This window comes from Lutzomyia longipalpis, chromosome 1 (genome assembly GCF_024334085.1).
Source record: "Lutzomyia longipalpis isolate SR_M1_2022 chromosome 1, ASM2433408v1".
NCBI lineage: Eukaryota > Metazoa > Arthropoda > Insecta > Diptera > Psychodidae > Lutzomyia > Lutzomyia longipalpis.
Genome location: NC_074707.1, coordinates 20,817,501 through 20,830,428, shown reverse-complemented (window position 1 = coordinate 20,830,428; position 12,928 = coordinate 20,817,501). Strand labels below are relative to the sequence as shown.

Genomic DNA, 12,928 nt, shown 5'->3' with positions numbered 1-12,928 from the left:
TGTGAAATTTCACGCAGATCGAAGATGAGGGTTGAAGGTTTGGCACGCGGGATACTTGAGAGGGATGCCCCTATGATGCCAAAATGTACAAACCCTTGATTGTCGGGGGGTGGCTTGGGTGCAGAGAATTTTTTGACTTTCTCAACTGCATGCCAACACGTGACCCTCATGTGAACGTATGGCAATTCCTGGGCTTCTCTTATTTTTTCGGGACAATCGGGAGGTGAATTGTGGGCCGTGTAGCGTGTCGAGAATGTGGGCTTTTGCTTCTTCGCCCGCTCCCTGTGCGGAGTGCATTTTCGTGGTAAATATTGTGAATCCCATGGGTTCCTCCATGGTGCAATAGCGGGCTCACAGTGTGATCTCTGAGAGTGTGTATGGGAAGCAGAAAAAAAAGTGTTCTGTACACAATGGCTCGGGGTCCAGCAGACTCCGCCTCATTGGTGACTCCAGAGCAACTTCCAGAGCTGATGGCGGGAAAAAAATTGGAGTCGTCACGTCATTGGCCAGCAGAGGCGGAGATATAAATTGGCCTTAATTGAGTATAAATACTTTGGATTTTTAGATTGTTCCATCAATTGTGAAGAAGAAGTTTGTGTTCTATGTACTGTGTGCACAGTGTTGTCCTGCAGAAGTGACCGTTTTGTTATTACATCCATTTGGCCGTGCCGAAGGAGTGATTATGAAATTATGCAATTAATAAATTGTTAATTCATCAATTGAGTGTTACAAGCCATAATAAAGCAAGTTTATCAGAGATTGGTCGTTGTGATTTCGCGCGTGATCAATTGCCGGGGAGCAAGTGATTTGTGTGATGAAATGGAAGCCACAGGATTTGATGAGCATATTTTTAGTGAATTTACCGATCCACTCACACCCATAGGGAAACCCCTACAGGATCAGGGGCAACTCATGCCACCCACAACTGCTGTGCAAACAATACTGGGGCAGATGGATCCCCAAATTCCTGGACATCATACACCCGAAATCACGGGGCAGCAGCGTCTACCTGAGGTGCATAGCCTCTTCCCCGGCGGATCCACAAAGATGGATCACTACAAGAACATCGAGTACTCAAGCACAAAGCTAGGATCCTATTCACCAAATGGAAAATCCACAGACTACACCAATGGGAAGATTGACACCTATTCGCCAGGAAGTAAAATTGAATTTCTTTCCAATGGCAAAATGAACTACTCCCCAAATTCAGATATGGAGTACACAACGAAGATTGACTACGAAATGAACATGTTCCAGCAACCACAACCAATTGATTCCAGTATGCGACCCCACAATGGATTGCAGTGCATCAAGAGGAAATCCGAAGAAGGATCAAGCCCAAATTCAACGAGTGGTGGCCCAATTCAAGGGGCCGGCAATGGGAATGGCGCCGAACCGTCGCCATCATCCAAGAAGAATGAGAAGAAAAAATCAGATCCCAATGGGATAAAGAAGAAGAAAACCAGGTAAATACTTTCAAAAAGTCCTTCTAAAGTTTCTTCCTTCCCCAAATGGATACACCAACAAGTGCAAGAGGCTTTAAATTGAGCATTAAGATCATGCTATGAGATTTTTCTTGCAAAGATAAGAGCATTGTCCAACAGAACATTTCTCCTTTTGTAGTAATTAATTCCAAAGACATTATATATGAGAGTGTATCTTTCACTCTAGACTAAATTAGAGGACCTCCCACGCGCTTCCGGCATAAGCAATTGAGTTGATTTACTTGCGGAATTCACGGAGACAAACTTAATTTATGACCAAGAAAGCCACACACAAAAAAGCACAAAATGATCTTGAATTTCACATGATAAATCCGACATTTTCTGAAATGTTGTTGCATTACACTGAGGACCTACATTAGAACATTTTAGGACCTTCAAAACATTATTTTTGGTTTTCTCTGTAGGACGACATTTACAGCATATCAGCTGGAAGAACTTGAAAGAGCCTTCGAAAGAGCTCCGTATCCTGATGTATTTGCAAGGGAAGAATTGGCTTTAAAATTAAACTTAAGTGAATCACGGGTCCAGGTGTGGTTTCAGGTAAGTTTTTGTTTATTATTATTTAATTTTTTGACTATAGAATAGAAGTTTTAATATTGTTAGTTTGTATTTTGGAAAGTTTCCAAGCAAGATTCATTTAGTTTAGATTTATTTACGCGAATATTTTTTTTTTATTTTAAATCTTTAGGATATAAAACTTAATTTCGCTTTTGAGTAAACCCCAAGATGAATTCTATTCTATATTTTTTCTCTTTTAAATTTTAGAATTTATCAAACTCTAATAAAAAAGTTTTAAATCATAAAAATCATGATAAGAGTAATTCGGTAGTCCCGACGGATCTTGGATTTGTTCAATGTTGTGTTATTTGTTAAGCTTCGACGATTTAACCTTTGAATTTAGAGACATAAAATTATGTAAATTTTAATCCCATAATCTTTAAAAATTCATTTAAAACAACAAATTCGAAATTTCAGAAAGACTTAAAAGTCTTTAATTTGAAGAGCGGAAGATTTTAAAAGGATCCTAAAGAATTAATCCTATAAAAAGGCTAATGAAAATCCACCAAAAAAAAGGCTAAATCCTTAAAAAAAAAAAACTTTAAAGTTAAATACTTGAGGCTAAAAGAAAAAAGTTAAATCAAAATCTAAAAGTCGAAATCGTTTTCTCCTAGCTATAATGTTAATACCGAATGAACACGACTTATGGACTTCTAAAATCTGAAATAGAACTTAGAATAGGTACTGTAAGACTTTGTATTTAAATGGAAACCTTTAATTTTAATTAATTTTGTAGAATCGTCGAGCTAAATGGCGCAAGAGAGAACCCCCAAGAAAGACAGGCTACATAGGTTCCAATAGCCCATCAGCTCCTCTCACTAATCTGGGACCACCCTTTCCAACCTTCGCTCAAACCCCCGCTGCTGTGAATTCACCTGGAAGTGTGGACAGTTGGACGAGCTATTCATCACCTTACGAGCTTGGCTCACACTTTAACATCCTATCACCGGCCTCAAGTCCCTACGGATCATTTTCCGGGCAGTACGGCTCCTACGTTCACGACAGTCAACTCTTTCCCGTCCGGCAGCACTTTGACTACGGTAGTCCACCGCGAACTGGAGGCGGGGAATTGGACGACGGACAGCAGAAAAGCAATCACTACGTTACAATAGATGAAAAATACGACCCACATTGCCCCACAAATGGGTAAGTCTCTTCATTTAGATATCTAACAGAATTTTTCCATTATTTCGAGGTTTTCATTGGGAAATTTTCATTTTTTTTTTTCATTCGGCTCTTCTTCAGGGTCCCCAATGGGAAGTACATTGAGACAGATAATAAATTTATCCACACGATGGGAACACTGGATGAATCCAAGTACAATGTCAATTGTCAAATGGAGGAGAATGAGATGAAACCGCCGTATACGACAAATTCAACGCTAATAAGTTGTCATCCGGATGAGAGTACCACGATCAGCATCAACAAGTCCGAGGACACCATTACTCAGAGCTTTGTCTTACCCTCCTTCCTGCATTAGCACCATGTAAAAAAAAACCTACTCCTAGCGTTCATTGAAGAAATTTTCTCAGCATTTTTTGATATTCATTGCAATACTATTAGATGGAAATTGTCGTTTTCTTTTTTCATTTACAAAATAGAAATCTTAAGGAAAATCATTAAATCAATTAGAAAAAATAATAATTTAGCGTTTTTTTTTTTTCTTTTCTGAGAACCTGAGAAGGGATCATAGTACCGATACTACCTGATGCCAAAGTAAGATCAATAAATTCTAAGGACCCAGATTCCTAGCACAGACTTGAGAATTTATGGTTTAGCTGGTTTATCCGGTTTAGCCTAGTAAACCTAATTCTAAGGAACTTCGACTACTAAAAGAATTTAAAAATCTTTAGTCTTAGCGACATTTTTGGCTCCTGTCAAGCCTGCCAGTCAAATTGTATTCTAAGCTTTGTTGCTAACTTGAGGCTCTTTGACTGATTTAATTGAATTTTGATGATAATTAAGATTGATCTTGCCTAAATAGCCTAGCACTAACCCGCAAACTTTTACCAAAGAAGCTCACGACGGGTAAGTAATTTTTTAAATTAAAAAAAAATCAGTTAAACGGTTAAGACTCCATTTTTGTTACCTGAATTTCAGCTTTGACAAATACATTACCTTTATTTTGTTAGATGTGCTAGGTTGATAGACAATCAATGGAAATTTTTTCAAAAATCAAATGGAAATAAAAGAGTTAATAAATTTGTTTTCAATTAATTGAATTTTTGCTTTTATTATCATATTTTCTCACGCTTTAATCCTTAAAACACAGCTATTTACAAGAACTTTGAGTATATTATTATGAATATAGATGTAACGCGCAAAATGTCAATATTTCTATTGGATTTTCACAATTTTTCTTTATGTAGAATTTCACTTTTTTTTAAGCGAACTTTGTGAGCCAATTGAACAAATTTTATGTCCTTCCTCTATGAAGTAAAATGCAGAAAAGAGGAATTTTAAAAAGACTTATAAAAATAAAATAAAGTCGTACTCACCATTGGCTCCTGTAGCGTGGTTGGTAGCCTCCATAGGGTCCGGGTCGATTGAAGACACCTGGATGCGGTGGCGGTGGCAGCATTACGCCACGATCCATCATTGGGGCATTGGGATCTGGTCCACCGTAACGGCGCATATTTGGCCGGTATTCATTGCGCATCGGCATCTGCGGTGGACCATAATTCTCATCATTTTTCCCTTGGCCTCCACACCCGAAATCACTATTCTTCTCCATCATGTATCTCTGTTGCTGTGACTGCTGTGACGGCAGATAATTCCCACTGGAATAACTCATCTGCTCAGGTTGTCCTTCAGCACCCATTAGTGGTACCATCGACACTTTATTCACCGTTTTGCCACTTTCCATTTTGCTCTCATCTGAATTCAATGGAGGGGAAATCACAAAAGATCAATTAGGGTGTGTTACATACATATTCACTTTTATTTTGAATAAGTATATAAAGAGAGAAAGATAAAACGAATAAAAATAAAGAATCTCCATCAACTGCTCCAATATCAAAGGGAGGAATCTAATAAGAAAAATTATTTGTAGAATTTATAATAAAAAAAAAAACAATTATGGCTCCATTCAAGCGGCTTCCCTCTCTTCTTTTCGTCTTCTGAAAGTAAAGACTTCACATATTTATCCTAACATCATCTTAAAACTAATTTCTTATCCTAACTTGTTATAACAATTATAATAATTTTATTTTTTAATTATTTGTTTTGTATGGCAAGACCACTGAAACCGCGAGGATCTGAAAGAAAAAAAAACTTAAGGACCAATAATACTTACATTCTGATGCAATGGTTTGCATGTCAACATACTCAATATATCATAGCAATAGTTTTTCCTTTATTAATTAAATATTAAAAAGTTCAAAAAAGCAAAAATAAAAATGAAAAAAAATATACTTTTGCTATGATAAATAAACTCATTCTTGAATTAAATTTTTTATTTAAAAAGAAAATTCAAGAATGAATTTTATTATTTATAAATGTAAATCTCTCCTATTAAACTAATTTTGATATTTCTTTCCAATGAAATATATTTCTGTTGAACAGAAATGTTTGAAAAATTTCATTTTTTTTTTAGTTTTCACATGAATACATTAAAAATCTGAAAGAGAAATTAACAAAAATAATGGATAGTAGATAATATTCATAATGATTTAAGCATAATAATGATTATGATTTACAAAATAATTAAATATTTATATTTTTAAAAGATATTTCAATAAACTTTTGATAATATTTTGCATTCAATTCTTGGCGATGTTTATTCTGCTGTGCATCAGTCAACTCGATGTTTATTCCACATTTGACCATACTTACGTGTTAGAGATCAATATTTTTTTCTTTTCTTTTTTTTTTTTGGTATTTTTCGTATATCATATTCTATATAAATATTCACTAAATATGCGTGTCCTTAATATGATATACGATACCTGCAGCATAAGTTGATGCTGATGCATTTGTTGTTGATGGTGATCCGGATGTATTCGTGTTTCCATTAGCACTTGTTGTAGCTGTTTCCGGACACCCTGTTTTTTGTGTTTCTCGTACGTTTACAATAAAATCTCCACAACTATTTCTGATTAAAAGGTATATAAATAATCATTAATTATATTTAAAAAATTTCTTTTAACCACAAAATATTCAATTTTCATTTTTTTTCGTTTGTTTTTACTATTACTTTCATTTTCTTTTTAACTTTAACAGTAATTTATGATTTTAAAAATAGAATAAAACAAAAAATTATGGTAATTAAAGAAAAAAATGATAAACCAAAAATATGAAACTGAAAAAGAATATTGATCTGTTAGTAAATGTATGATAGGAGGTTACTTATTAGCGCATCAATTTATTTTTATTTTTATCCTTTGTCCTAAAATTGATATTGACCTTAACTAAGCATTCCTTTTTAAAGTTTTTCATTCTTGTTTTTGTATTTCATTAATTGTTTTTCTTGTATGAATTTTTATCTTAAATGAAATTTCACTTTATTAAATATATTTTTTACTTCAATTTCGTTTTTGTACACTACTACCCTCAGGAACCTCGACCCTCAGCCTTACAGCTAATATACACACGACTGCAATTGACGAAGTTTCGGCAGCTAATAACGCACGACTCTGCTTTTTCCGCCGTTCTTTGCTAAGTTCAGATAATCTTTGGCCTCTCTTTCTCTCTTTTCCATTTCTTTTGGCACTAACACTGCCTAATTTAAGGTTTTCTGTAACTTACTATTCCTGTCATTTTACTCTATGAGCAGATCAACATTCGGTGGGTAGTGAGTCAGGGAGCATCGAGTACTATTACAGTCCTTAAAATATTTGATGAAATAAGCTAAACTTAAAAACCGTTAAATCCTAAATAATCGTTAGCTCTTTGATATATCTTTAGATAGGTACTTATCCTTATTCTTATTTTTATGAAAATTTTTCAGGAAATTTTTTATTTAATGTTTTTCTTAATTTCTCCTTTTTTCTTAGGATATTCATGGAATTCTTGAAATTTTTTTTTCTTGAAAAAAAAAAATTCACAAAAAATGTTTTAAATCTAAAAATAATTTCTTTTAAGCAAAAAAAAATCTATAAAATTTATCTTTTCTTCAACTTTTAAAGCTTTAAGTTTTGTTTGTATGAATAATTGCCAAAAGTAATTAACTCATCTCACCTTCGAATACTAATTCTAACTTTTTGTATCTTTTATTTTAATCCGAATAGCATGAAGAAGTTGTTAGTATTAAGCTGTTTTTTTTAATGAGATTTCGATAGATATAAAAGTTTTTTTATGAGTGATTTCATTTTAATTTCTTTTTTCCTCAATTTGTTAATGCTTTTTTATTAAACACTATAAAAATACATAAATTTCCTAAATTATCTGTTAAAATTCTTTTGCGCATTGTTAGCAATAAAAATGCCAAATGGCTCATTTAATATTTTAAAGATACACCATAAAATGTTTGTTGTCTAGTCACTATCATGGCTCAGCGCAACAATAACAAATTTTTCCTTCACTCAAGATTTTCACATTCAACACAGAAAAAACACAACATGTTCGCATTTTTCCTTTACTTTGTAATATTCATACACACACAAAAAATCATTTTGACTTTTAGTTGTAAGCAAAAAAGGGGAAAATTGTCACAAAACACGCACCATTTGAAAGAAAAGGAGTTTAAAAAAAAAAGTAAAAAAATAAAAGAAAAATCTCAAAATTAGTTAATCACATTGAACATTATTGAAAGAAAAAAAAATCTCATTCATACTTTGCATACTTTTCCCATTCATACCATCTGCAACGTTGGATTTTATCACATAAATTTTTTCTTCATACCTACTCACTTTGCTGGAAAAACATTATCGATTAGAAATGTTCGTATTTTCTTCTTTCTTTCTTTTACCCATTCTTCATTCATACGAAAATGGGAACGTACACACCAAATTTCTCTGCACTGAAGCAACAAGTTTTACATACAAAATTTTAGTTTTATTCTCTCCTCTAAATATTTTCTCTTTTTTTTTGCAAATTTATCATAGTTTTAACATCAATCATTATTACATTCATCCACAGAGCTATTTTAACGAATAAATTATATTATTTTTACTTTTTTCTTCCATTAAATTTCTTAATTTTTTTTTATTTAAATTTTTTTTTTGGACTTTTGAGCTTTTACAAAAATAAAATTTATTTTTCCTGTTTATTTTTTTTTCTTTTACGAAAAAATAATGGAAAATCATTCACACGCTTTTTCCCATCCATTTTCCATTCAGCAATGCATTTTCACCTAATTTAAACGTACAATATGAGATGGAAATTTTTCAAGGTACAATTCAGGCAAAAGAATGATCTTTCAAATTAAATTTTTGTTTTAATCTTTTTTTGACTTAAATAATTTTTTCTCAATTCAAACGACTTAAAGATTTAATTATTCATTCGGAATTAATATAACTTACTACATTAAAATAATCAACAAGAAAGAATGTAGAGTAAATGGAATGTTTGCCGCGCAAAAGACCTTTCTTCGGAACCCCAAATTGTACCTAAATTGCCTCAGGAAACATTCTAAAACAGCTTATATAGAGAAAATTAGAGTAAAAAGGAACAACTAAATCACATACCCCATTCCAATTCTTGGCGAAGTTGAAACACTTCCAGGCTCATCTTCATGTTTTCGCTTCATGCCAATTCTTGGCATTTGTCCCATCTGCAGAAGAAATTTGTATACAAACTCTCATTAAACTAATTTGTTTACTAAGAGCTATTTTCTGTTTATTTCTTTTTATTTTTTTTCGCACGTGTCCTAATAATATGGGATTGTTCTCTTTTAAGATCAATCACTACATACCGAACGACATGCTTTGTACTGAATGTAGTGTAGGTAACATTAAAATAGCTTTCTAATAAATGTCCGAAAGGTGTTTATTCGTTTTTATGTGGAAAAACTTTTCATTCGAGAAAAGGACTGGGACACGCGAGAATTTGTTGAGAATCAATAAAACTGAAAAAAGATTTTCTAATTTTTTGACTGGGTTCGAAAAAACCTGTAAATGTTTATCTAAAAATGCAAATAATGACGTCACTATTGTGATTTTTTATCTCTCTCATTTATTTGAAACAATCACGTCAATTTTTAATTATTGGTGAATTTTGAAAAGATATTTTTAAACTTAAAATTATTACATTAAAAAGGCAAAGAAAACATTATTATGACGTCATTTTGGTTATTTACAACAGTTGCAATTGAAGTTAAAGTACAAGCTTCAATCGGAACAAAAATTAAATGAGGACGACAGTCTGGCTGGAAAGCATAAAAACCGCTTTCAGTACAAACTGTATCTGCAAACTTCAACAGCAATGACGTCACTGTTTGCATTTTTGGCAAATCTTCACAAACTTCGCTTTACAGATAATTATAGAAAATGAATAAGTTTTTTTTAGAGATTTATTTTTCATTTTTCAATCCTCCCTATAATATTAAGTGTATCCGGATTATTTTCTTTAAAGAAAGGCTTTCTCATAAAGAAATGAATAAACTCCTTTCAATGTGAAATTATTTGGGATATGCCGCATCCATCTGCCTCTTCAAATAACATTCTCTTTATAAAATAATCATATTTTTGTCACTTTGTTAGATCAATGTGATGCTTCTTTGCAAATTTCTGCATAGCACATTATGTGAATCCATCCCAAAAATAGAACTCTGTTAAATAATCACGAATTATGCATATTACAACTTCATTTGCAACGAGAGCTTCTCTTTGAGTTGATAAAATAAATAGTGGCGTGTCAAATTCTTTAGGAATAAATTTGAATAATTCGAGAACGTCAGTAGAATTGGGACAAACTTGTAGCATTGCAAAAAATCAATTATTGTGCTGCAACTTTATGAGAAATGCGCAAAACTTACCTGTTTTTGTGTATTCTCAGGTGAAAAGCATGTATTTTGCTGTGCTTGAGAATTCTTGGGGCCACCTTTGGGTCCACCCTTATCAATTTGCCCCTCAAATTGACCGGGGTGCTGCTGCTGCATCACCCTCTGATGCATACTATTGGGAATTGTGTGCAACTCCCCAAATTGCGGTGGTGGCCCACTTTCCTGCATCTGTTGTTGCTGCTGCTGCTGCGGCGGCGGTTGAAATTGTACCTGCATCCCCGGAGCTGGTGGTAGTGTCGTAATGATGGAATTATGTTGAGGCGCAACTTCACTACTCGGTGCACTTATTATTTGATTCCCCACAATAATCTCACTGCCAGGATTGCGAATTTGATGCGAAATCTGCACATTCTGTATCTGACTGGCAGGACCAATGTGATGAATCTGATTTGGGGGTGGTTGCCACGAATGATTGAGGACAACATGATGCTGCGTGGGAGCCGTCACGGTGGACATGTGAACCTGCTGCGGTGGCGGTTGAAGCTGATGAATGGACACAGGAGTTGCATTGTAGTTCTCCTGCTGGGACGGGGCTGTTGTTAAGTAGGTATTCCCAATAAATTGATGAATCCCCGGCGGGGGAATTGACATTATTGGCGGAGGTGCCTGAATAATGGGAATGGATGACATTGCGACGGTATTCTGCTGTACAGGTGGTCTCGCCATGAAGGAATTTATTGACACCGGAGGACAATCCATTCCATTTTTGTTCATTGGATTTTCTACAAAAATAAAATGATTTTGTTACATTTTTATCATTAATATCCTGCAAAGACTTTCAAATACTCACCATTCTGTCTATCTATCTTGTTCTGATCATATTCGGGGCTTTTGGTGTCAAACTTCCTCTCCTCGAGACCCATCCCACCATCTGGTGGCTTTGCATTTGTGAATTGAGCAATCTCCTGATGCGACTGTGGGGGCGGCAGTTGTGTGGAAAAGACCACATTGGGGGGATTTGGTGCTGGCTGGCTCGGGGCAGTTTGTTGAACAATATTGGGTGGCGGAACAACGTATGCCGTGTTACCCTGCAGCGTAATGTACTGCTGACTCGGGCGAATCTGCTGGAATTGCTCAATAGGCTGCGTTGTGGGATTCTGATGAATAATCCTCTGAATCTGCGGCTGAGGCTGATAGATGTGCTGTATTGTGACATGCCCCTGCTGCTGTGTGGTGTCATTCTGCTGTAGCTGTGGCTGCTGCTGGATGTATTGGTACTGATAGTTGTTTGGCGGAGCCTGATTGAGAATGATCTGCGATGGTGGCGGTTGCTGCTGCAGCTGTATATTCGGTGGTGGCTGTGAGAATACCGGCATCGGCGGTGCCGTCTGTACCTGTACCAGTGAGCCCGATTTAAGGGGAATATGCACACCAGGTGGAGGAAGATTGATGCTCGTGAGCGTTGTGGGATTCGTCTGTACTTGCTGCTGAATCATCACATTCCCATTTGGATGCAGCTGAATAGGCACCGAATGCTGAATTATTTGTGGCTGTGGCGCCGACTGAATGGGAGCTGGAGCTGGATTTTGCTGTGCCTGATACTGCGGCGGCGGTACAATCTGTGATGTCGGCTGGGTGAGAATTTGCTGCTGTTGCACCGTTGGACCCTGAATCACAGGTGGGGGCACAGCTATAATAGGCGGTGGGATCCCCATCTGAACAATCTGCTGTGGCGTATAGATTTGTTGCTAAAAAAAAGGAAAAAAAAATGAATACATCAAGTTGAAAAAAAGAAGATAAAAATAGATAAAAGGTCAAAGTTTCTCACTTCAGAAGTCTGCGTCACTGTTGAGGATGCGTGGTACTGAATATTTGTTGCTGGTGGATTCATCTGTTGGAATTGAATCAGCTCCTGCTGCAGAGTCTCAATTAGATTCTTCGCCAGCTGCCGGGCTGCTTGAAGCCCTTCAGGGCGCAGATGTTCAATGTACAAATGCAGTGGTTCCGGAGATTCCTGACCAAACTGTGGATCAAGGAACATTGACCCACGCCCCCTAAGGGTGGCCATTGCGCCCGTTTCGTTCCGTATGTAGTGCAAATTTGCCCCACCGACCCCAATTAGACGACCCCGGAGGTCAAATGCCGGTGGTGCGTGCTCCAGACCAATCATAATTTTTTCAACACATGTATTTGAGGGTGGCATGGCCTGATTCCCAGGACCAAATTTGGGCATTCGCTGATGATGCGGTCCCTCCATCTGGATAATCTGTGTCACTTTCTGCACAGCCACTGGGGAGAGAGAAAAGCCACAAAGGCTGTTTTAGAGCACAAAAATCTTCCGGAAGACCATTTTCAAGGGCAACTGGCAACTCACAGTCAAGAGAATGTTTCGTATGGGCTTGGATGTACAGATAGAGTGGTCTCTCATGCACTGGACCACTATTCTTCTCAGCGGGAGAAATGTATCTGCCCCGCGTGGAGATTGAAGCTCCTGAACACTGGGATATTTCGTCCTGCGTCTGTCCCTGCAAATGACGGACGCTCTGTCACGCACAAAATTCCACACGCAGCAAAACTCTCACCTTGCACCACACCACCTCACTCACCTTGGTCAGAAGATTCCTCGCAGCTACTGGTGCATCATTGATCACGATCTCCTTGAAGACGAGATCCTTGGATGCCTTAATGTAGGAGTTTGCCAGGACATTGCTTCTATTCTTGTTCACACCTTGCGGCGCTTGCGGCATTAATCTCCACGTCCTGGCACCCTTCACTTCACCCTCACGCACTGCTGCACAACCCAAATGTACTCTGGGTGTGTCCACGAAATCCCTGGGAGTGATATTTTGCACGAAAACTTGCAATTTTTTATCCCAGAAAAAAATTATTCAACAAAAAATTTTGACAATCAAACTTCTTCTTCTTCTTCTTGTGATTTTTTGCTTTTACTTTTTGTTTTCTACGCGTATTTGAAAGCTTCTGA

The 12,928-nt window shown here is 36.2% G+C and overlaps 2 protein-coding genes across 7 annotated transcripts; one reads left to right on the top strand and one right to left on the bottom strand.

Moving 5' to 3' along the window:
• The first annotated feature begins 522 nt into the window (after positions 1 to 522).
• LOC129796909 (paired box protein Pax-3) lies at positions 523 to 3,707 on the top strand. The gene is made up of 4 exons (XM_055839039.1): positions 523 to 1,466; positions 1,910 to 2,045; positions 2,800 to 3,209; positions 3,309 to 3,707. The coding sequence occupies exons 1-4, from the start codon at positions 820 to 822 to the stop codon at positions 3,541 to 3,543; spliced, it is 1,428 nt and encodes a 475-aa protein (XP_055695014.1). The 5' UTR covers positions 523 to 819; the 3' UTR covers positions 3,544 to 3,707.
• A 558-nt stretch (positions 3,708 to 4,265) lies between these two features.
• Positions 4,266 to 12,903, bottom strand: LOC129796771 (uncharacterized). 6 transcript variants are annotated; one of them, XM_055838844.1, is made up of 9 exons: positions 12,552 to 12,903; positions 12,320 to 12,470; positions 11,774 to 12,234; positions 10,796 to 11,693; positions 9,979 to 10,727; positions 8,690 to 8,775; positions 6,011 to 6,156; positions 4,562 to 4,940; positions 4,266 to 4,492 (listed from the first exon to the last, which is right to left on the bottom strand). In XM_055838844.1, coding segments are annotated over exons 1-9 (3,012 nt in total). In that variant the 5' UTR covers positions 12,693 to 12,903; the 3' UTR covers positions 4,266 to 4,491. The 6 variants fall into 6 exon arrangements, with proteins under 6 accessions (XP_055694819.1, XP_055694820.1, XP_055694816.1 ...); XM_055838845.1 differs by having other exon boundaries at positions 6,011 to 6,150; positions 12,552 to 12,894; XM_055838841.1 differs by having other exon boundaries at positions 12,320 to 12,488; positions 12,552 to 12,862.
• Positions 12,904 to 12,928: the final 25 nt, after the last annotated feature.